The 22,852-nt window shown below is 41.2% G+C and overlaps 2 protein-coding genes and 1 long non-coding RNA gene across 6 annotated transcripts; 2 read left to right on the forward strand and 1 right to left on the reverse strand.

The window, feature by feature from the left end:
* The first annotated feature begins 257 nt into the window (after positions 1-257).
* On the forward strand, positions 258-14,897 carry znf592 (zinc finger protein 592). 4 transcript variants are annotated; one of them, XM_027008789.2, is made up of 10 exons: positions 258-285; positions 452-699; positions 8,836-11,081; positions 11,209-11,387; positions 11,594-11,767; positions 11,933-12,077; positions 12,185-12,463; positions 12,604-12,716; positions 12,938-13,079; positions 13,287-14,897. In XM_027008789.2, the coding sequence occupies exons 3-10, from the start codon at positions 8,856-8,858 to the stop codon at positions 13,827-13,829; spliced, it is 3,801 nt and encodes a 1,266-aa protein (XP_026864590.2). In that variant the 5' UTR covers positions 258-285; positions 452-699; positions 8,836-8,855; the 3' UTR covers positions 13,830-14,897. The 4 variants fall into 4 exon arrangements, with proteins under 4 accessions (XP_026864590.2, XP_026864592.2, XP_035381030.1 ...); XM_027008791.2 differs by lacking the exon at positions 258-285 and having other exon boundaries at positions 300-493; positions 594-699; XM_035525137.1 differs by lacking the exon at positions 258-285 and having other exon boundaries at positions 446-493; positions 645-699.
* On the reverse strand, positions 13,728-20,068 carry LOC113576604. The gene is made up of 3 exons (XR_003410535.2): positions 19,784-20,068; positions 18,635-18,710; positions 13,728-13,806 (listed from the first exon to the last, which is right to left on the reverse strand). It is a non-coding gene; the product is annotated as an uncharacterized LOC113576604 (long non-coding RNA).
* sec11a (SEC11 homolog A, signal peptidase complex subunit) lies at positions 19,368-21,838 on the forward strand. The gene is made up of 6 exons (XM_027008792.2): positions 19,368-19,577; positions 20,079-20,188; positions 20,602-20,751; positions 21,029-21,148; positions 21,322-21,379; positions 21,476-21,838. The coding sequence occupies exons 1-6, from the start codon at positions 19,527-19,529 to the stop codon at positions 21,524-21,526; spliced, it is 540 nt and encodes a 179-aa protein (XP_026864593.1). The 5' UTR covers positions 19,368-19,526; the 3' UTR covers positions 21,527-21,838.
* Positions 21,839-22,852: the final 1,014 nt, after the last annotated feature.

A 22,852-nucleotide genomic window follows, 5' to 3' on the forward strand; every position in this document is an offset into this window, starting at 1 on the left:
ATTCATAATCTGTAAAATGTGTGCCCTGATTACAGTCAGTAGTTTGTGGTAGGGCCTATCTTGGGATTTCTGTCAGTAACACTTTAGCCATATCAGCTGCTGTTGTGGGAAGTTGGGAATGTTTACACCTACTTTGTGAACCAGTCTATAATTACTACTACATACTTCTACCCCCTACAGTTTGGTAATGGACCTATGAAATCCATTTGCAGCTGTGAAAATGATTTCATAGGTCTAGGTAGTTGTCTCATTTTTACTCTGAGGGTCTGTCTAGGGTAACACCAGGTACATGCAGCACCTACAGATTAACTTTTATATACAAACCTATAGAGTAATCCAGGTGGATCGTGGTACACTTTTTAAAAATTGGCAGAATTACTCTCCCGTGAACCTCGCCAAGTATTGTCTTCCCACAGTTTACCACTGTTCTCCATCCACAACTATGTTTCAGCTCTGGGAGCCTGTGATGGTGGCGGCACAGAGGGAGCGAGAGGTGAGACTGGAATAAAGTCCTCTTTATTTTGCATCAAAAAACATGGTTAGCTGCAATGCAGTGACAAAGGTAAACTAAATTGGCACTTGGCTTGGATAAGCATTGTGGAGGTCTGGCAAAGCACCTGGCTCTTTCGTCTGCTAATGTGCAGTGCTGACATCAGGAACCTGTGGGCTTCAATAATGAAAGAAGGAAACAAGGAAGAGGTGAGTCAAGTTAATCAATGGGTGATTGGGGGCGAGGCAGGTGTGTGGTGTAATCCTGAGCAGGAGTGGGTGTGTCCCTCCTGCTGGATGACTGGCCTACCTTGACAGAGCCGCATGTTGGAGCTGCTGTAGTTCAAATATTTTGTCCATGGAGTGTGTCTCACCAGCCTGACTAGCCACTATTCGCACTACCACAATCTTACCTTCAATAGTATGCTCTTTCACTGTTTGCAAATGTGTGTTCTACTCATCTTTGATGTAGCAATGATACAATTCATATGTGGATAGGAGGGTGGCAGGATTCAATTCTATTATGCAGACATGTAATGGTGGCATTAATAAATTTATTTCCCATAGCATTCATTCCCCTGGTAATATAATAATAATAATAATAATAATAATAATAATAATAATAATAATAATAATAATAATAATAACAATAAACCTTATTTGTATAGCATTTTTGTATACAGAACAAAGAGCTTAATTAAAATGAGCAAAGAAAATGTACAGTCAATAGAGAGCATTTTGATTAAAGGCCTTATAGAACTTTCTTCTTGAAAGAATATAAATCATCAGCCCTGAGGTTGTCTGGAAAAGATTTCCTGACTCTGGGACCATGGCAACATGCAGGTCTACTGACTTTGGTTTAGCTGCTTCTGCTTAGAATAAGGAGTGTGTGGTGTTTGGTGTTTGGCAGTACTGTAGAACACTGTTTCCTTAAGCACCTCATACCAGGCTAGGCACTGAAGCTAAATTTCAGCTCTGACTGTTGCAAGGTCAGTGATAGCTCAGTGATTAAAGTACTTGACTAGTAATCAGTATGTTGCTGGTTCAAGTCCCACCACTGCTGGGTTGCTATTGTTGGGCCCCTGAGCAAGGCCCTTAGCCCTTAAGTTGTGTTTGGTCAGTTTGAATAAAAGCATCAGCTAAATGTAAAATGTAGATCAACTGCAGTAGTCTTGGGTGCTTGGTACCAGTACTGATTCCAAGTACTGTTGTGGAACAGAGTTCAGCTTCTTTTCCGCTAGCCAATGGCAATCCAGGCAGCTGGAAAGTGATGCAGTTGATGACATTTAAATAATTGTAGCAGAGCAAATTTTGTAAATAAAAAGTCTTGTACTTGACTTAAGAAAAGGAAGGAAAAAGGAGCAAAGATAGAAAACATTTAAGAGTGAATAAAAGCTAAGGCACTAAGCAGAAAGCATATCGAAAGTGTGTGAATTAGGAAGTATGAATTGCACTGCAGGCAACCTCTAAAAATCTATAAGAACAGATTCATTTGCATTTACATTTATGACATTTAGCAGAGGCTCTTATCCAGAGTGACTTACAAAAGTGCTTTGTCATTTACTCATAGAATATATCCAAGTACAGTAGGTTAGAATTAAACATACCAATGAACTAGAATACTGTAGAATACAGGGATGAATACTGATACCTAGAAGTGCAAAATATATAAGGTATATCTTAAACAATGATAAGTGCTATAAACAATAAGTGCTAGAGATTATTAAACAACATAAACAATGCCCTACAATAAGTACTAAATTAGTAAGTCAATATGGGAGCAGTGTCAGTTGTCCTTTAAATATTCTACAAATAGATGGGTCTTCAGTCTGCGTTTGAAGACTGCAAGGGACTCTGTTGTCCGGACAGCAAGTGGGAGTTCATTCCACCATCTTGGAGCCAGGACAGAAAATAGTCTTGATGCTTGTCGTCCATGAGACCTGAAGCAAGGTATTTCAAGCCAAGCCGTACTTGAGGTTCAAAGTACTCGAGGTATGGATCGGGCTTTGACCATTGACCTCATGTATGAAGGCGCTGGTCCATTTTTGGTTTCGTAGGCAAGCTACAGGGAGCCAATGAAGGGAGCGCAGCAGTGGAGTAACGTGTGAGCTTCGGAAGATAGAAGACCAGTTGTGCTGCTGCATTCTGGACAAGTTGTAGAGGTTTGATGGCTCTTAGAGAAAGACCAGCCAGTAGCAAGTTGCAGTAGTCTAGCTTTGAGATCACAAGAGACTGCACAAGCACCTGGGTAGCTTCCTGCGAAAGAAAAGGTCGAATCCTTCATATGTTACAAAGGAGGAATTTGCAAGACCGTGTTAGATTAGAAACATGACTTGAGAACGACAACTGATTGCCCAAAGTTACACCCAGGCTACGGGCAGCTTCGGATGGTGATACCAGGGAGTTCTCAAAGGAAACAGAGAGGTCATGGTAAGGGTTAGGAGTACCTGGGATGAACAGAAGCTCAATTTTACTGGGGTTGAGTTTCAAGTGGTGGGCTGTCATCCATTATGTGATGTCAGTCAAGCATGCCGAGATATGTCTGGAGACCTGCGTGTCAGAGGGTGGAAAAGAAAGAAATAATTGAGTGTCATCAGCATAGCAGTGGTAGGAGAAACCATGAGAAGATATTGCATCACCAAGAGAACAAGTATACGAAGAGAAGGAGGCCCAATTCTGAATCTTGTGGAACACCAGTGGAGAGTCTACACAGTTTGGATGTGGATCTTCTCCATGTCACCTGATAGGACCATCCATCCAGATAGGACCAAAACCATCTCCAAGCAGAGCCAGTCACACCAAGCCTGGAAAGAACAGAGAGAAGAATGTTGTGGTTCACTGTGTCTAAGGCTGCTGAAAGGTCTTTTGAGAGGAAAGAGAGAAGTGATACCAGTCTGTAGTTGGTAACGCTGGAGCTGTCAAGTGTGGCCTTCTTGAGCATTGGTACCACCCTGGCGGTTTTGAATGCAGTAGGCACGTATCCAGAAGATAAGGAGTTGTTGATGACAGAGATGAAAGGAAACAGGTCTCTTGCGATTGTCTGGAACAGAGCAGAAAGAATTGGATCTAGCGGACATGTAGTCAGATTGCTGGATGTCAGGAGTTGAAGAATTTCATCTGTGGAGAGAGGAGAAAAAGAAGTCAGAGAGTTGGATGTTGGGGAATGCACATTGGTTGGAGGGGTGGGAACAGAGGAAAAGGATTGGCGGATTGCTGTAACCTTCTCCTCAAAGAAGATAATAAAATCCTCCGGAGTAAGAGATGAGGAAGGAGGGAGAGGGGGAGGATTAAGGAAAGAAGAAAAAATAGTGAAGAGCTTGCATGGATCAGATGATGATGATTCGAATTTCTCTCTGTAATAGGATGACTTTGCAAATGTTACTTCCAGTGAGAACTTGGAAAGGAGAGACTTGTATGAGCTAAGGTCTGAATCTACGTGAGATTTCCTCCACCACCTCTCTGCAGTCCTTAGTCTTCTCCTGTGGCAGCGAAGTGTTTCTGTTAGCAAGGGGGCAGATGGGGAGGACTTAGCAGGTCTAGAGGAGAGAGGGCACAGAATATTCATTGATGAGGAAAGTGGAGAAATGAAAGTATTTGTAACTGTATCCAAAGAGAGAGAGGATGGAGAGTCAGGGTGAGGAAGGGTGGACAAAATAGTAGAAGTAAGGGAAGAGGGAGTTATGGAGTGCAGATTGCGATGGAGGGAGGAGGAACATGTTGGAGAGGACTGGATAGAAAGAGAAGGAAGGGAGAGGGAGAAGGCTAGAAAGTGATGGTTCGAGAGGTGGCAGGGGTGACTGCGATATCCGATGTTGTGGTGGTATGGGTGAAGAGCTGGTCCAGAACATTGCCTGCTTTGTGAGTAGGAGGAGAGTGGTTGAGGGTGAGGTCAAATGCTGTCAACAGTGGAAGGATGCAGGAGGAATGCAGCTTGTCTGATGGAAGGTTGAAGTCACCAAGGAGAATGAGTGGACTTCCTTCAATGGGGAATTGACTCAGAAGGATGTCGAGCTCATCAAGGAAGTGATCTAGGGAACCTGGAGGGCAGTAGATGACAATGATAAGAAGTTTGGTGGGGAAAGACACTGTAATGGCATGAAATTCAAAAGAGGAGATGGAAAGTGTAGAGAAGGAAAGTGGAGTGAAATGCCACTCTCGAGACATTAGTAAACCTGTGCCACCACCCCTGCCAAGACACCTCGGAGAATGGGTAAATGAAAAGGCAAAGGACAGGGCAGCCGGAATCACCGAGTTCTCAGGGGTGATCCATGTTTCTGTTAGAGCCAGGAAGTGTAGGAAATGGAGGGATGCTGATGCTGAAATGAAGTCAACTTTCTGGACAGCAGATTGGCAGTTCCAGAGCCCTCCTGCCACCACGATATGTGATGATGTGAAGCGTTATGAGTCAGTGAGGTTGCTGAGATTGCGACGTCTATGACGTCGAGGAGATCTGTGGGATATGTGGACAGGAATTGTGAAGCACATTTCAAATGCTTGATTTGTGGATGTATGAAATAAAGGAACGAGATAATATGAGAAGATACTTAGCTGAGTTTGTGAAGTCCTATAGGTGAGATGTAGATGAACTGATTGAGAACACCACCAAACCTTCTCCAGATGTTGATTACTGCTACAGACACATGTGTCTGTGGTGGAGTCATCCTAATTTAACTCAGTTCAGTAAGTGCTGAGCCCGCCCCTCAATTCACACCTAAGGTCAGGGTGAAACTACACCTGTAGTGAGTAATTACCGCTACAAGCAAATAACAACTAGGTTTAGACAACAAGCCTTGAATTTCACAGACTCTAAGACAAAAGTAAGTGAACTCAGAGCCTACCTTAACCAACCAGATGACAATCCAACGAGACAAACCAAAGCACACAGAAACTACATCATCAACATCATGTCCCTATTAATGGCAATGCTTAATTAAACATGGTAGTTGCTTGTAGGCATTCAAGCATAGATCTAGCAACAGAAGCTACTGGCCATGAAGAGAACATTGGGGGGACCAAATCTACCCAGAGGACAGGAAATTCACTAACTCATAAGATTAAATTATTATTATTATTATTATTATTATTATTATTATTATTAAAAGGGACTAATAAAGAATAACCATAATCATATAAACAGACATCTATGCATTGATATATGAAGACAAGTCCAGATATTGTGACCAAGGAAATTTTGGAAATTTGTTTTTATTTACTTACAAGTACACTTGGGTGGGCATCAGGCACATCTGCTCTGCTCATTTCCACCTCTCAACTTATGTTGTCCTTTCCAGCCCTCCCTCCTCATCTCATCTCTCCTCTCCTTTTTAGGTCTCTCCACTTCTCTGTTTTCCAATCAGCACTTCTCTGTTTTTCTTCCTCTCCTCTGGTTCTATCATCTCTTTTCCTCTCAAGTCATTCATTCATCCTCTCATTTCTTTTCAGTTATGTATTTAAATGTAATTTTAATTTGACTGACATTTTGACATTAAGGTTACCTTTTCCTGCAAATCTGAGACATTAAAATAATTAGTTTCTCTCAAACAACAGATAGAAACACTGATTCCTCTATAGTATTTTTCATTAATTCAAGGACTTTGGTTTGAATGTGTATGGCAGTCGCTGGGGAAGGGCGAGTTCCAGTTGTGGTAACTGGTGTCGTTGTTATACGTCCATAAATTAAACTGTACTTAGCCCATATTTCTTTGGAACCTGTGATGGCTGAGGTAATCTGGCCTAGAGCACTAGGAACAAAATCGCCAGAACAATGAACATATACTAATGCTAAAGCAGATGGTAATATGCTTCTCAGAAGTTACCTGGAGTGAAGTTGACTGTCCTAAATTTAATTTGAATTGCAGATGTTTTTCTTCTTCTCCTCTGGTTATATCATCATTTTTATTCAGACATGGGAGCCATTCACGTACCACTCCATCATGAAATACCAATTAAAGAAAAGTAGGTAATTTCATCGGTTATTTTCATTTTTATACTCTTAAACATTAAATACGATTTGATGTGTCAATTGGCTTAATTGTTTTACAAAAAAGGTTTGTACAAAAAAATACAATTGTTCATTCTATGGCACCTTTAATTCTGTATATAAATGCAGGAATCACCTAATTATACAAAATCCAAAATATATATCAAAGTTGGGCTTTATTAATACAACAGAATATTAGGGGGGAAAAAAGTAAATATATGTTTATGTTAAACTAAATTATACTATTCAAAATGTGAATCAAAACAACAGCAATTCAAATATGCAATGTACAAATATTTGAATTAAAAAGCATTTAATTCCATTTCCCGATCCACTGCTTCACTTGCTATATAAAACAACTTAACAGTCGTAGATGATTCTGTGAGGGCCTCACATTGGCATTGGGTATGTCACAGTCATTGGTCACTAGCTTGTCTGCTGTTTTTTTCAAGGTCCCTTTCCCACACAAAAACATCAGGGGGCCTCTTGCCATGACTTGCTTCAAAAAGGTGAAATTTGCGATCTTTAAGACCTCATTTTGCAAGCGCTGTACTGAAAAGGAAAATTCCCTTTGTGTTCATATTGCACATGTTCTATCACTCAGAAAATGTAAATTAGAAATAAAAAAGAAGGAAGCCAGAAGTAATGTCCCAAATGTAGAATACTAGAGTTAGGGTTACTTTTTTTCTGTCCAGTTTAAATAATTTAGCTATCTTAATAAAAATACAAAAATATTTTGTGCAAACCTTTAAAAACAATCATTGTTTTCTTATAGGCACGTTTATTTGTTCTATCGTTAATAAATTATCCAACAACCAAATGACACCGCAATTCTCACAAAAACAATTTAATTGTTAATTTTCTCTGTCGGTTTTTAGTCAGGCATAAATGTGGATGTGCCTACATTTCGTCTTGCAAAAGTTTGGACGCTGAAGTCATACTGAAACTCTTTTCTTTTTTCAGTTATCAACAAAAGTATTTTGGAATTGTAATTTGGTCCGACACATACATTCCTGTGACGTCTTAACAACGTTAGTCCCTGTTATTCGAGTATATATTATATGATGAGCTGTCGTAATGCTCTCGCTTATGCTTTGGGCAACGGGGTCCTAGTGGTAGGTGTAGTTTGCTTGCTTGTCTACTGTTGCAACTTGCTGCCAAGGCAGGAAGTGGCAGGCTAACAGCGAGCGACGGACGAATGTAAACAACACGCATTTTAGAGAACACATGATAATATATATGGACAAGTGGTGCTGGCTCTTTGACTTGCATGACTTGCGAATGCTGTTTAAACAAAATATCCCTTACTCTTAAATAGTAAATTGAGACTATACGTCAGGTTTACTTTAAAAGGCAAGCTAGACGTTAGCTAGCTAGCTGGCTAGCAGTTGATAACCCTCAACGACCGTTGCTTGCTAGTCAGTTGGCTAGCTAATTTGACAATTGTCTCGGAAATCAGCAGACTGCATGACAAATTGGCAAGATAGAAAAAGCAGCGTATAGTTTGGGACCGTAGCTATTATAACCTAGTTAGGTTAGTTTCTTAATCGCACAGGCGAAAATAAGATACAGGGCATTTGGGTAAGCCATAACTATCCATAACACTGTCAGCATAGCTGACTATATTAGCCAGCTGTAGTAGTTAAATTACTAAAGTTATCAGCTAGCTAGGTAACTAGCTACAGCTGCGAGAGCTTCTTCCGAAAGTTAGTTGGGGACGTGTGTTTTGCCTTGTATTTGACTGAACAACGCAGCCAGTATAAATGAGCCAGGTAGCTAGCATTGCTAGCTAGTAGGTTTAGCTATTTTGATTGTTAGCTAGCGAGTAGTTTTAGCTATTTTGATTGTTAGCTAGCTACCTAGCTAACACATGAAGCTCACTTGTTTTGTGACAGCTATCCATATAGCTATTTGTCGTTTCCAAATACATGTTAATTGGCTTTCCACCAATACATAAAATTATCCAGGCAACACTGGAGCTACATTTAGCTCCAAGAATAATATGGCAGACACACCATGACACAATGCTAAGGCACAAACGATTAAAGGATATCGTGTTTGCACACCACTGAAACTCCTGGCTTTATTATGGATCAACCTGAAAGCGTCGGTAAGAGGTGATAGTGGACTTGGAAAATCTAATGGAGAAGTTAAACCCCACAGATTGGCTACAGGATTCAAATGGTAATTAATTAGCTAAATCATAGTTATGACATTTTTAAAAGCATATCAGACGTATTTATACTGTGTTTCTAGGTTCAGATTAATGTTTGAATAAATCTTTTTAAATAATTTCTAAATCTTAGGTTTCTTGTGAACATTGAATATGCATACCTTTCACACATGTTTCTATTTTAATTTATCAGGTTTTTGAAATATATCAATCATGGGTGACATGAAGACCCCTGATTTCGATGATCTTTTGGCTGCCTTTGACATCCCTGATGCTACGAGTCTGGATGCTAAAGAGGCCATTCAGGAAAGTCAGGATGAAGCAGAGGGCAACCTTAAGCACTCAGAAATGTGCATGGATGCCACAATGTCAGTCCCTCACCCAGTGACTATATCTGATGCTCCAGCTGTCAGCGTTATAGTTAAGAACACTAATCACCAGGACTCTTATGAACCTCTTATGGAGAAAGAAAGCTCTCAGTTGGGACATCTTTTGCAAAATGGTTTCAGGAGTTCTCCTAGCTCCCTTGAGGGGCATCTTGTTAGTCACAGCAATTATACCATGTTGGATACATCACCTCTAAATGGGGACTGTTCAGAAAGTTTTTTGGAAAAAATTCCTATGACCTACAAGACAGAAAAAGTTACACCTCTCTCAAAATCTTTGTCTGACTTTAGTCCTATATCCAGCCCGGAATCAGAAGACATGCAGAACGATGGTATTAATGACCATTCAGACCACGGAGATTCATTTTTCCCAAATGACTCACTGTTTGAATCTGCAGATGCCACTATGTCAGACAATCAGGGAAAACCAGAAGTATATAGAATGATTGACAAGTTCCATAAAAGAGACCCTGGCTCTAAACTTGTGAACAATTCCAGTATTGATCCCATACCACACAGAGGTGAGAGTTTGGAGTGCTGCAAAAAAGAAGTTGAAAAGAAATGTGACCACGTGACAATGGACAACTGCATTGCTGATGTTGGAACAAATGCATACCCAACTCCTGAAACCAATCCTTCTACACCTCCCCCCTGTGTCAAGACTCAGAACTCAAAACTGTCTTGCACTGATGCATTAGTGGGTTTGAATGTAAAAAAAGATCCTGGTGAGCAAATAAATTCAAAGGACTTGCTAGTGACTCGTAAAGAGACAATGAAGGTTAGCCCCAAAGTTCCTATTTCACCAAGGAGCCCAAGGAGCCCTCTTGAGGTAGTGAAACGATTAATTAAACAGCCTGAGAGCCCTGTGAGCATATGTAGTGACAGCAGTGGAAAAGCATCTCCTGCTTTGGTTACTGGCTCACCCCCAGCCATACCAAGAGTCAGAATAAAGACAATCAAAACCTCCTCTGGTCAAATCAAACGAACTGTCACTAGCATATTTCCAGATTCTGAAACTGAAGATCTCCAGTCACCCTTTGGATCATCTCCATCTCAGTCTTCATTTGAGGATGCATTCTCTAAAACATTGCCAATGTATCATTCCCATGATATTGTGAGCAATGTCATTTTTGAGAATGGAAAGCAGGAGCACACTAAGCCACCTCTCTTTGGTCGCACATCAAGTATCGAAGCAGCTAGGAGGTCAAAGAAATCCCAGTTCCAGAATACTAACTGTGGTTTGAAAAGAACTCAGAGAGCAAATAAACAGAAAAGGGCATCTCCAGCTCAAACTGGCTGCCCTACCAATCCAAATTACCTTCCCAAAGCTTTACACTTGGCCAACCTCAATCTGGTACCACACAGTGTTGCTGCTTCTGTTACAGCAAGGTCTGCCACCCATAGGCAGGGACATTCCCCGCTGTCATCTCCCACTGTGTGCAGCAGTGTACCTTTAGTGCACCAAGTTAAAAAGACTTCACCAAACACACGTGCCATTATTCCTAATACTGCTGCTGGCACTTTAAATAGACTGTTGAATTACCCTAACCCTGTGGCAACATATGTACCCAACTTGAGTCCACCAGCTGACAGTGATATTAACCTTCCACCACATGGCTACTGCTGTCTGGAGTGTGGCGATTCATTTGGACTTGAGAAGAGCCTTGCTTTTCATTACAGTAGGCGAAGTGTCCATATTGAAGTGGCCTGCACCAACTGCTCAAAAACCCTTGTGTTCTTTAACAGGTGTGCGCTACTAGCACATGCTCGAGATCACAAGAACAAAGGCATGATGATGCAGTGTTCTCAGCTGTTCATGAAGCCCATTGCTGTTGACCAGATGTTGGTGCCTACCAAGCTTGAGCAAGCTGTATCACAGATGACTCAAGGGAGAAGCATTGTGCAGTCATCCAAAAATCTAACTGCAATGCCTCTGTATCCAGACAAAGTCATGCAGCATGGACTCAAATGCTCAGAGTGCAATAAGCAGATGCTGGATTATGCAGCACTTGCAGGTCACTATCAGAGGTCATCCACAGATTCTGAGTGTTTGGTGAGTAGAACAAATTAAGCACAACATTTTTATAAGATTGGATTTAACTGTGACCTATTCTCAAATGAAAAAAAAGATATGTAACTCCCACAAAAACGTTTAAGTGGTGGCATTTTGTTCCAAACAGATGTGCAAAGTTTGCACAATGTTGCTACCGAACAAGTGCAGCTTCAGGGCACACCAGAGGATCCATACTCACAAGTCCCCATACAGCTGCCCTGAATGTGGGGCTCTCAGTCACTTTGTGGATTTGCAGAAGCATGTGAAGGAAAATTGCCTGCATTATGCACGGAAAGTTGGCTACTCGTAAGTTACCCAAACTCAAACCAACACAAGAATACTTACAGTGCCTTCAGCAATACAAGCTTGAGACCAGTTTATTTTTGTATAATGCTAATTGACCCATAAAGCTTTTGTGAGTGTTTAGCTACAAGTGTGATGTACTTTTTAACATCGTCTTCTTGGTATTTACTTATTGTTTTTGGGTTTTTTTGTTTGTTTGTTTTTTTTAGGTGCTTGCATTGTGAAACACTTTTCACGTCACTTCCTCTCTTAAAGAGGCACATTGAGGAGAAACATTGTGAGGTGTTCTATAAGTGCACCATCTGTCCTGTTGCATTCAAGTCATCTGATGGTTGTCTCATACATGTCAAAAGTAAGCATGGTGGCAGTGAACCTTCACACCAGTAAGTGGGTCTATCATTTCCTTTTATTTAAACCCCATCAGTTTACACCAAAGATAGATAGAGGAAAAAAGAGACCTATTATTCAGAAATTAATCTATAGTACAGTATAATCAATTCATACCTAATTCTCAGTAATGAAAGTTATATTCCACTTGTCTATTATAGGCTTATACACAAGTGCTCCTGTGAGACTGTTTTTAAGAAGAAACAACTACTGTATCAACACCTCCATCAGCGTACAAGCATATTCAGATGTCCTGAGTGTACATCCTACTTCTTGCAAAAACTAGCATTGATGCAACATTTCAGGGTTTGTTGTTCAGTTAAATGTGTGCATTTGCACTGTCTTGTCACTGCAATGGCTTAGTACATTATGTTGCCATAGCCAAAATACATTCTTTTCTGGGTTTTCTGCAGAGTGCACATGGAGGAATCATCAGAGGTGAAACAGAGGATGGGGCAAAGCTTGAAGCAGAGCCAGTATCACATCATCTGAATAGTGTGCCGGCAAACCACCAAGCAAAGCTAACTAAATCCAGCAGTGGAGCTGGAAAGGTAGCTGGGGACTGCTCAACCTCAAGAAATTCGACTTATGGATTAAGTATGAAGAATGCTGGCTGGACTTGTGGAGAATGTCTTCTGTGGCTGCCAGATAGAGAGACATATGTCAGTCACATGAAGACTGCTCATGACAAGGTAAGGATTGTTATTTTCCATTCATTTTAAGGGAGAAACTCACATTTGTGGTAATCTAATTCTCATAAAAACTTTAATGACTTCACAATTTGTACACAGAACTACACACAATGGTTTAAATTCTTTTTTGTTTTTAAAAGTCTGTAAAGAGAAATCCTTGCCGGCTGTGTGAAAGGTCCTTCAATTCCTCCACAAGTCTGCGACGACACATTCGTAGTGACCATGATGGGAAGAAGAAAGTTTATACATGTTGGTAAGATCAAGAGGCTAATTAAAATAATTAACAAAAAGGGCCTTTATTTTGTAATGTAGTAAGTAGTAACCTACAGTAAGCTGTGTTTTTAAATATAGACAAATTATAATATTTTAAAAAGTCTTTAAAATGTTAGTGTTCGTTTATTGATACACTGTCTAATTCAGTGTTAGTATATGGTTTGCTCTCTGGACTGTTTTAATCTTGTACCTGTCTTGAAGGTTTTGCACAAATGAGAGGATAACCTTCACGAAACACTCAGTGCTAAAGAACCACCTCAGCTTGATGCATGGAATAAAGAACCCAGACTTCAGTCTCCTGACCAAGTTAGATTCTCAAGAGACAAATAAAGCCACTGGGATGGTAACTATAAATGTTTTCATTACCCTTTTTCCCCTAAGGGTAGATTCTGATGCAAATTTGTTTTTCATTAATATATTTAAAAGGCACAAGTAACTCATGCCTAGCTATATACTCTAATCTCTAACGCTCCAAGCATCATAGTAACTTGGTGTACAGTGAGATGAGTCCTGAGGCGTATTTCTAAGTGGTTGTCTTTATTATTTGTAGTGGTCTAAGAGAGCTGCAGAGAAGGTCCATGAGGATACAGGAGGCAGTGGAGTCTCAGACGCCAGCCCTGCCAAACGCCTGAAGCCCCTTTTCCGCTGTGCCAATTGCGGCCTTACCACTGAGGACCCAGAGCAGTTCAAGGAACATATACCTCAACACAAGACAGATAGTGACACACCCCAGTGCAAGCACTGTGGCCTCTGTTTTACGTCCAGGCTGGCACTTAGCAGACACCTCTACATTGTGCACAAAGTGAAGGGGCTCGAAGACCAGAAGGGAAACACGGAGGATTTGTCAGATCCTGAAGGTACAGAAATGCCAGATGGAAAGGAGGTATCAACGAACCTATGTGGAAATAGTCAATGTGGACCTCCTTCACCAGAAAAAACTGGCTTGTGTGGTGAAGTGGAGTCACCCAAACTTCTGACTGAGACATGCCATGAGACTTTGGCTCTTAAGACCTTGGATAGTGCTCTTCATTCTGGCATGGAAGTTCAGGCTTCAGAAACAAGTGTACATTCTGTGGAGGAAGGACGGGGCTGATTAATGAACATCTTCAGTCAAGAGCTGCTATACATTGCAATTTGTCAGAGCAAGTAGAAGATGAACATGCTTGCTAACTGTACAGTGTATGCAGCAAACAAATGTGATATCAAAACAGGTTGCCTTACAGTGAAATATTTATCTCAAGTACAAGAACTGTGGAAAACATAAGCTAGTTAAAATTTCCATTGCATCATCATAATCAAATAATGCAACTCTGTTCACACAGTTAATCTTGTCTCCACCCCACATCTCATTACCTCTTTGTATGGTCCCCTTATGTGTGTGGATAATCATAATTTATTTTTGCTTTATCATTATAGCTGTGTAATTTTGTTTCACTGTGAAGCAAAATGTATGTGCTTTGGTACAGTCTACATATCTATCAAACGTATTTTTGGTACATTACACCACTGGCTCGTCCAGATGAAATGTTGTGTATGGGTTTAATGTTCTGTTCGAATGATATGCTGGACAGTCAGGCAGCACTTTGACCGTTTAAAGGGTCACCAAATATGTCATCAGGACAATTTACAAAGGAAGTGAGTACCTTTTAACAGCCATAGAAAGAATCCCAGGTGGTGCTTATGGTTCTATACCCAATGCTGCTTCTGAACAAAGGACATATTTGGTGATGTTTTTTTCATGTTGCAGTAAGCGTCTTTGACTGAGGGACTGGATATTTGTCAGTGTTGTTACTGGAAATCAGTATTATTACTATTGGAGATCACATTATGTGCTTCAGAAAGGTATTCACGTAAATCCAGGTATCTGCACTCAGAGGATATATATTTTAATATTCATTCCATTTACTAGTTTCACTAGCATTTATATTTAATGAGCCATTCTTACAATCAGAGTTAGCACTTTTGTAAATGCATATATGGAGTAACAGGCCTTGGTAAAAACTGTACTCAGATTTAAGACATCATACTTGTGAAACAATATATGTTCAACATATGTTTTATGTTGCTTTGGGACTTCATAAACATTATTTTCAGATTATTATAGTTTTTCATTTATTTTATTTACTGATTAATATGTCTTAATTAAAACTGTCTGCTGCCAGTTCGTTATAATAAGATTTTTCAGACTTTTCTTGACACAACCCAGTTAAAGTATCCCCAGTGTGTGTGTGTTTGCCACTCAGTACTTTAAGAAGGTGGTGCAAGATCCCTACTATTTAATCAATAAGACTGAACATAATCAGGGTATTCAGATACAAAAACATTTCATAGTCAATGTCCCTGTAATATCACCAGAAAGGAAAAAAACACTAATATAGTGCAGCATCAGTGGAGATGAATAGTCGAGAAAACTTATTTTAAAGGCTCTTTTAGTTGAATCACAAGTAGTCCCTAAAAACATTTTACACAAAACAGCAAGCAGAATAGAACAGACTAAACAGAAAAAGGAGAGGTAACAAACACTCCACAATGACAGTAACAGCAAGTCGTGACACCAACAAACTGGAAAATGCATGCACCAAAACAAAGTTTTATAACTTTACAAATTTAATGTAAAATTTAACCTACTTAAAAGCTATGGGGAGGTGCACAGCATCCTGGGAATACTCACCATGATTCTCCTTGCTCTCTCATGGAGAGGATGCCTTACAGCATTTGTCATCTCGTCATCTGTCATAGTGACCCACACAGCCCAGCCAAAATCCCTGAGGTATGCCCATCACCCTCCAACTTCTCCATAGCCACAGTCCCAGTCTGCCCACTGCCTTGGCCAGGACGCCATGAGGTGTCCGCTGCCTCCTGGCCCGGGGTGGTATACAGCGAGTCAGTCCCTGGCGGACAGCTGAATACAAGCTCCATGAGCGTCCCGAGGTCACGGGATGAACATTAGAATGTCAAGAGTAAATCCAGTTGACTCCTGCATGGTGGCGCACCATGCCAGCATAACCAGGGGTAAGTGGTTTCTCCATTCACACTGGTGTGGGGCAGCCACAATGGCAAGCTGGGTGGTGAGCGTCAAGTTAAAATTCTCCATAAGTCTGTCCCTCTAGGGTGGAGCAATGTTGTCCAAATCTTCTGGCCACCAGCCAGTTACATATCACCCCTTTAACCAGCAATTCAAAGTTGCACCACTGTTAGCTGTGTAGCTGCTTGGTCACTACAAAGCAGCAGAAGAACTACTAGTTGCTTTGCTGTCATGGCACGCTCTGGTCCAGGGCCATGAGGACACAGCGGTTCCTGGTGCCAGTGATGGGAAAAGGGCCCAGGATGTCCATGGCAAGCCTCTGCATGGACATGCTGGAGCAGAGTGACTGAAGCAGGCATGTGATTACTGCAACAGTCCCTTTTTGGCTGTACACTTGTCATAGCAATGCATATAGAACTCTACATCAGTACGACGGCATGGCCAGTAGAATCTCTGATGCAGCCTCTTCAGTGCTTTTTCCATGCTGACCAGTCAATGCACTGCACAGTCACCCTCAGAAAACATGGCACCAGCAACTGCCACACACGCTGCCCAGACAACAGCTGTACCAGCATAATAAAGCAGAGCAGCGTGTGGCAGGAGGTTGTCCTAGCCAGCAAATGTGGATTACATGTAGGCCGGTGAGGCACTACATCTGCCCAGTTCTGTTTTAAGGCCTGATTTGAGCAATACACGCACCCAAGAGAGCTCCACGTTCTTCTCCTGAGCACAGTGGAATTCCACACTGCTAACAGTGTTGGGCACAGTGTCACAGGAGGTGATGGCTGCAATGGAAACAGCATAGCCCTGCCAGTACATCCAACATCTCTCTCCTTGTCATGCAGTAAGTTTACTCTGGCTTGCTCAAACACTGTCATGAGTAGGCTAGAATTATTTGAGGCCTGGTTTGTACCTGTGAGAGGATAGTGCTGATAACCTCGTCACTGGCATCTGTGTCCACCTGTGGAGATGATAGCACCCTAGCTGAGTGTGGAGAGTAGCAAATGCATGCTCATTCTCCTCATTCCCTGAAATACAGCCCACTTTGCTGTAAGCTTGTGTAATGGTGCTGCTATATCAGCAAACACATGCACGAAATACAAATTCAAACCAAAGAAGCTCAGTTTACGTTCTGTGGTGTGGGCCATCACCATACCATGTCCACTTTACCTGGGTCAGTTTTTCTGCTCCAGTTCCACTCAAGACATAACCCAGGAAGTTCATGCACCACTGAAGGAGGTGGCACTTCTCATGGATTCAGCCATCGGCTTGTTGACTTATCAGCCGTGGACACTTGCTCCAGGCTGATGAGCTCATTGTCGAAGCTGGGAGAATGGATTACATCATCCAGAAAGACAAACAACCAATTCTTTGGACACCAGCAAGCATTCGTTCTATTAAATGCTTAAATGTAACCAGTGCATTACCCAATCCCAAAGCCATAGCTTTGAACTGCCAGTCTGGTGCCTAGTGTGAATGCAACCTTCTCTTTGCTGTGTTGAGCGAGTGCAGCTGTTCTACAGATACAGTGAGCTGAACTAGGGCATTGTTGATGCGTGGGAGTGGATATGAGTCGGGCTTAGTAACAGCATTGTGCTGCCATTATTTTCCACACAGAAACGTTATCCTTTTTATTTGCCAGGACCACCAACGCTGCCCATAGGCTGTTTGATAGTCGGATGATTCCCACGGCTGCCATCTTTCTTTTTGTTCCTCTTTATTCGCCAATTCTGCCTTCTGTGCTCTTTTCTTTGTTGTTGATGCTGACGAGGGTTGGTCATGTGAACTGGTCATGTGAACTGCTCATGGCCCTGAGATCCATAAACGAACACTTGCAACTTCACCCACAGAAAACTGTGGTGCCTCTGACCAAGTAGTGTGTCCCACCATTGGAGTTCCACCAATGCTGCATGCCCCAACTCTCTACCTCTATACCTCCAATAGCCACCACAGGTAGTTTTACTTGTCTCCTCTTTAAACACAGGGTTTCCTTCTGGAGGCTGAGTGTGGCCATGGTATGCATTCTGTACAGTGCCGTTTCCCTTCTATACTACACTTGATCCAAAGTCCTTGAAGGCAGCTCACCTCCCTGACCGTAGGTTTGGTGTTGAGGCTTTGTATTTACTAGAGGCCGCCCACCCTTCACTTGGCAGCCCCACTCCCATTTTCTGCCAGCTACTCGTCCTGCAACCACTCACTCGGGAGCCACTCAGCATGTTAGCGTTTCCTCAAGCTCCTCTGGAGTATGTTGCTGCTGTGCCTTGGTGCTGAGGGTGAGCTCTGCACTCTGCCTTAGTTGCTTGGAAGCTGGCTGGTGTGGTGAGTTGTAAGTGCCACCTCAGCTCTTCCAGCAGCAATGTGTTCAAGAAGTGTTCCAATGTTAATTCCTCCTGTGAAGCCTTCTCAAACTCCAGATATGCCTGTCAAAATGTTGCACTAAGCTCAGCAACCAACATGCTTATTCACGTTTCCTCCAGTCTCCAACCCTCTAGGAGCTGCTGCCAGACCGATATCACTGCCACTGCCTACCTGAAACATCACTAGAGGGCTGTGGTCAATGCTGCTAGATTATTGTGTTTGACTGGGGGCAGATAACATAAGCACATGCAATGCTTTCCCCTCCAGCACCAGACACAACTGCCATCCAGCTATGAAGTTGAGGTAAATGAACTTGCAACTGTGCAGAGTATACATTCCAACTATCTTCCCTGTCCCTATCCATCAGCTAGGCCCTTTTACCAGACCAAACCATGCTGTTTCCTTCCTTGTCTTCCCCAGCCAGCCCCTTAACTCTTGACTGGCTGGACCTATCTGGAAGGGGGCAGTCATAACGCTCTGTACCCCCTTCCATGGATTCCATATTTACCACCCACCTTAGAGATCATAGGTACGCTTCTTGATTGACTCAAGCTCAGATGTGACATCCCACTTCTGGCATCAGTGTAGTGTCTGGCAGAAAAGAGTTGCAAAATGTCATTTTTTATCAAAAGGAGGGCTCTTTAAAAACAGACAGACAGACAGACAGACAGACAGACAGACAGACAGATAGACAGATAGATAGATAGATAGATAGATAGATAGATAGATAGATAGATAGATAGATAGATAGATAGATAGATAGATAGATAGATAATTAAAGCTTTTATTTTAAGTGCATATTCTCTACAACAACTCACACTACAAAGCAGAATAGAACTGACTAGACAGAAAAAAAGAGGGGAGGTAACTAAAACAGAATGGCAGAAACAGCAACCATAACACCAAAATAGTGAAGAAAAAAAAATAGGCTAACTAAACACGTTGTTGCTTAAATCAACTGTTTTTAACATTTAAACTTGTTGCACAGCATCTTGGGAATCCTCGCAGACCTCCAAGTTCTCGCTCTCTCCAGTTGCAGACAGCACAATACTAATGTATGTCCCATTTAAGATATTAAATTATATGGACCTACAAATTAACTAAATAAGCTGTGTACAAATCTGATATGTCTTTTTAAGAACTACTTGAATCTAAAGATACACTAGTAGCCACTGGCAATAACTTTCAGAGCTTTATGTATGATCAATTAAACGCTGTTCCCAACGTATCTATCTGCAGGCTTTTATTTTTTGGTTTTCTCTTAGCCGTCTCGGGTTCTTCCGGATGCTGCAGAAGAGGAAGTTGCCGGGTACTCTTTGAAAATAGCGTTTAATAAATACGTTTCTTTTTTATTTCAGCCGATAAACTGTAAATATTTGAACCTGCATATTGCTAAAACGTGACAACATGCTATCCATAGACTTTCTTGACGATGTTCGGCGAATGAATAAACGTCAGGTGCGTACGGGCGCAGCTATCTAGCAGTCATCACAGCATGATCTTAAGCAAATGTCTTATAACACGTCATCTCAGTATTTACCGCATAAATATTATTTGGTTCACAATGCAATTTTGTTTCTACTCTTATCTAAGGTGCATAAACATTTTACGGTAATCGTTTGAAGATTACGGGTCAAAGTTAAAGCAAATGAGTTATCACAAACCTCAATAGCATTAACAAGTTAGCTAGCTAGCTAGCTAACCTGTTAGCTCGCAATAACTATTTTCACTGCAGGATGATTGAGGCTTAGCTAAGATACGTTAGTCCGCACTAATGTTAATGTTTTCTTCATATAGCTAGCTAGAGCTATACAACATGCTACAGATGTGTATATCAGCCAGCCAGCTCTGTTAAATGTTAGCAGTTCGTTGTGTACCTAGCTAGCTATCGTATTTGCGCTGCAGACCATGCTTTGACATCAGACTGCCTCCAGAGTGATACTGATGCTTATTTCTCAGCTGTACTACCAAGTGCTAAATTTTGGGATGATTGTGTCTTCGGCCTTGATGATATGGAAAGGGCTGATGGTTGTGACTGGAAGTGAAAGCCCAATTGTTGTTGTTCTCAGGTAAGAACATTTTTAAATTTCTGCTTAAACATACAGTGCACATTTCTGCGTATTCGTCCTGTTGTGTTGGCTGTCCTGATTACCCCGACATTATCTATTGCACATATGTAAATGGATAGTGGTAGCTCAGGTACTTGACTTTTAATCGTAAGGTTGCTGGTTCAAGCTCCACCACCGTTGCGACTACTGGGCCCCTGAGCAAGGCCCTTAACCCTTAATTGCTCAAGTTGTACTCGGTCATAATTGTAAGTCGCTTTGGATAAAAGTGTCAGCTAAATGCTGTAAATGTAAATTAATGAATCGATGTACTTTGTTCTCTTCATAGAACAGAAGTGGTTGTAATGGGCCCTTAAAGTTGCTTCAAATAGAGCAACTGGTTCCATTTTAATAATTGTGTCATTTTTGCAATTTAGTGGGAGCATGGAGCCTGCATTTCACAGAGGAGACCTCCTTTTCCTCACAAACCGAGTAGAAGATCCAATAAGAGTGGGAGAGATTGTGGTATTCAGGATTGAGGGGAGAGAGATACCCATTGTGCACAGAGTGCTCAAAATACATGAAAAGTAAGTCGTCAAGTCATAGAGCAATGTTCCCAACCCCCCGAATCTTGGTTCCTCTCAAGGTTTCTTCCTCATGCTCTAGGGAGGTTTTCCTTGCCACTGCCGCCCTTGGCTTGCTCACTGGGGGCTTGGACTTGGACATTTGTAAAGCTGTTTTGTGACATGTGTTGTAAAAAGCACTGTATAAATAAAATTTGAATTTGAATATTTTGTCATTTCACACGCTTTTTATTTTGATGGAAGAAACACTCAGATTTCATTGTATTATTTTTCATTTTAGAGAAAATGGGGATATCAAATTCTTGACAAAAGGTGATAACAACTCAGTGGACGACAGAGGCCTATACAAGAGGGGACAGCACTGGCTGGAGAAGAAAGATGTAGTGGGCCGAGCCCGAGGGTAGGTCCCAGCTCAGAGCAAGCTCATTCACTGCATTCCATCCACTCTTAATTATCTCTATTCTTGGGCTGCATATCAGATTGATTATCACTGTATCAATACTTTTATACACTTTGGTGAATGAATATACTTACATTCTTTGCATATTATTGTTTATATTAACATTTCTGTAGGTTTGTGCCTTACATAGGAATTGTTACAATTTTGATGAATGACTACCCTAAGTTTAAGGTAGGCTCACTCTTGATGGAAAACAAATAAAAATGTCTTTAAATGTGTCTTTGAAGTTTAAAGTGTATTCTGACTTTTGGTTTGTTTTTGAAACAGTATGCTGTTCTGTGTATGCTGGGACTCTTTGTATTGGTGCATAGAGAGTAAATCTCCACCCACAACAGCGTGACAAAGGCCAACCACGGAGTGAAGCCCTCACACACTAGCAAAAACCTGGAAGACAGGTCAATGTAATTTTTAATTCTGGAAAATTCAACAATCTAGATTTAAAAAAAAGTTTAAAATAACATGAATGATATTTGTATTTGGTAAAGTTGCAATACCATACCAAAACAGATTTGTTATCATCCTTATGTATCTTTCTGTCTTGTTGATGTACCTACATCAGGCATTCAGACGTGTCACACCTGTTTCTAAAACTCAGAATTTTGTATGGAATAAAAAATGTGAACCAAACAATAACTTTGTGAATATCACTTTCTTTTGATGCCATCACAAAACAATTTCAACTTTGCTTATTTTACAGTCAAAGGTAAATGTGGCTGTGCACAGCAGTTTTCATCACACTTGCATACATTTTCAGCAGTCTGAGGAAAGTAAATTTTCTTTAAAAGATTTTTAAGATCAGAAATGCCAGGCTCATTGACAGTACACCTGGACTATTGGGTTGAAGCAAGTGTGGTGGAGCAGACTAACAGCTCTTCAGTGCTGTAAACCGTACAGGACTTCAGTTTGAAATCACTGATTTACATGTCAGACACTGTCCTCATACAAGTCTTATCTGATTAAATAAGCTTATATTCTGTCTCCACAACAGCATTTCTAGTTTTACTTTCCTTTGCTTTTTACTTTATAATTTCTGAAGTTGGTCCTCACATGGCACAACTGTTCCTTCAGTTTGAGAGGGCTGCTCTCTCTTTGGAGCTTTTGTTTATGGAAATATCATTCCAAGCCACAAAACAAGTAGCATAAGCTGTGTAAAAAAAAAACACACATTTTGTACATCTGAACTATTGATTACTACTGATCTGGAGATATCACTAGGCAACTTGTAGCACAGCCATCACTGGATAGACAAGTATAGGTTAAGTTTTTCCCATTTATATGTTCAATTCTCAATCCACTGAAACATCTATTGTCCTCAAAGTTATAAGCACAGTGTCACAGAAAATTGACTATTCCATTGGGTTTCTCCCACCTGCTCACCGCACACGTACCTTCTGTGATGGGCTTTGTGCATGGAGCAGGTGCTGCCATTGATAAGTGAGGGTGCCATTTGAGCAACGAGCAAATTATACTTCTTCCTTAGGATAAAAATGCCTTTATCTCCAAAGAGCAAGTGACTCTTGCAAAGGATCATCCTGACAGTGAGCTTTAGTGGAATGCATTGATGTAGATGAATGTGTAGTTTTCAATTGCAAGTCATATGATCCCTGAGGAAGGCTGCAGCACATTAAGCCCACTCTTTATCCC

This window comes from Electrophorus electricus, chromosome 4, assembly GCF_013358815.1.
Source record: "Electrophorus electricus isolate fEleEle1 chromosome 4, fEleEle1.pri, whole genome shotgun sequence".
NCBI classification, from domain to species: domain Eukaryota; kingdom Metazoa; phylum Chordata; class Actinopteri; order Gymnotiformes; family Gymnotidae; genus Electrophorus; species Electrophorus electricus.

Bases quoted from the DNA above. Each gene is read 5' to 3' on its own strand.
- znf592 (XM_027008789.2), top strand. From the start codon at position 8,856: ATGGGTGACATGAAGACCCCTGATTTCGATGATCTTTTGGCTGCCTTT. The intron at 11,388-11,593 runs GTAAGTTACCCA...TGTTTTTTTTAG, and splicing joins GCACGGAAAGTTGGCTACTC to GTGCTTGCATTGTGAAACAC. The intron at 12,078-12,184 runs GTTTGTTGTTCA...GGTTTTCTGCAG, and splicing joins CATTGATGCAACATTTCAGG to AGTGCACATGGAGGAATCAT.
- sec11a (XM_027008792.2), top strand. From the start codon at position 19,527: ATGCTATCCATAGACTTTCTTGACGATGTTCGGCGAATGAATAAACGT. The intron at 19,578-20,078 runs GTGCGTACGGGC...CTTATTTCTCAG, and splicing joins GGCGAATGAATAAACGTCAG to CTGTACTACCAAGTGCTAAA. The intron at 20,189-20,601 runs GTAAGAACATTT...TTTGCAATTTAG, and splicing joins CCAATTGTTGTTGTTCTCAG to TGGGAGCATGGAGCCTGCAT.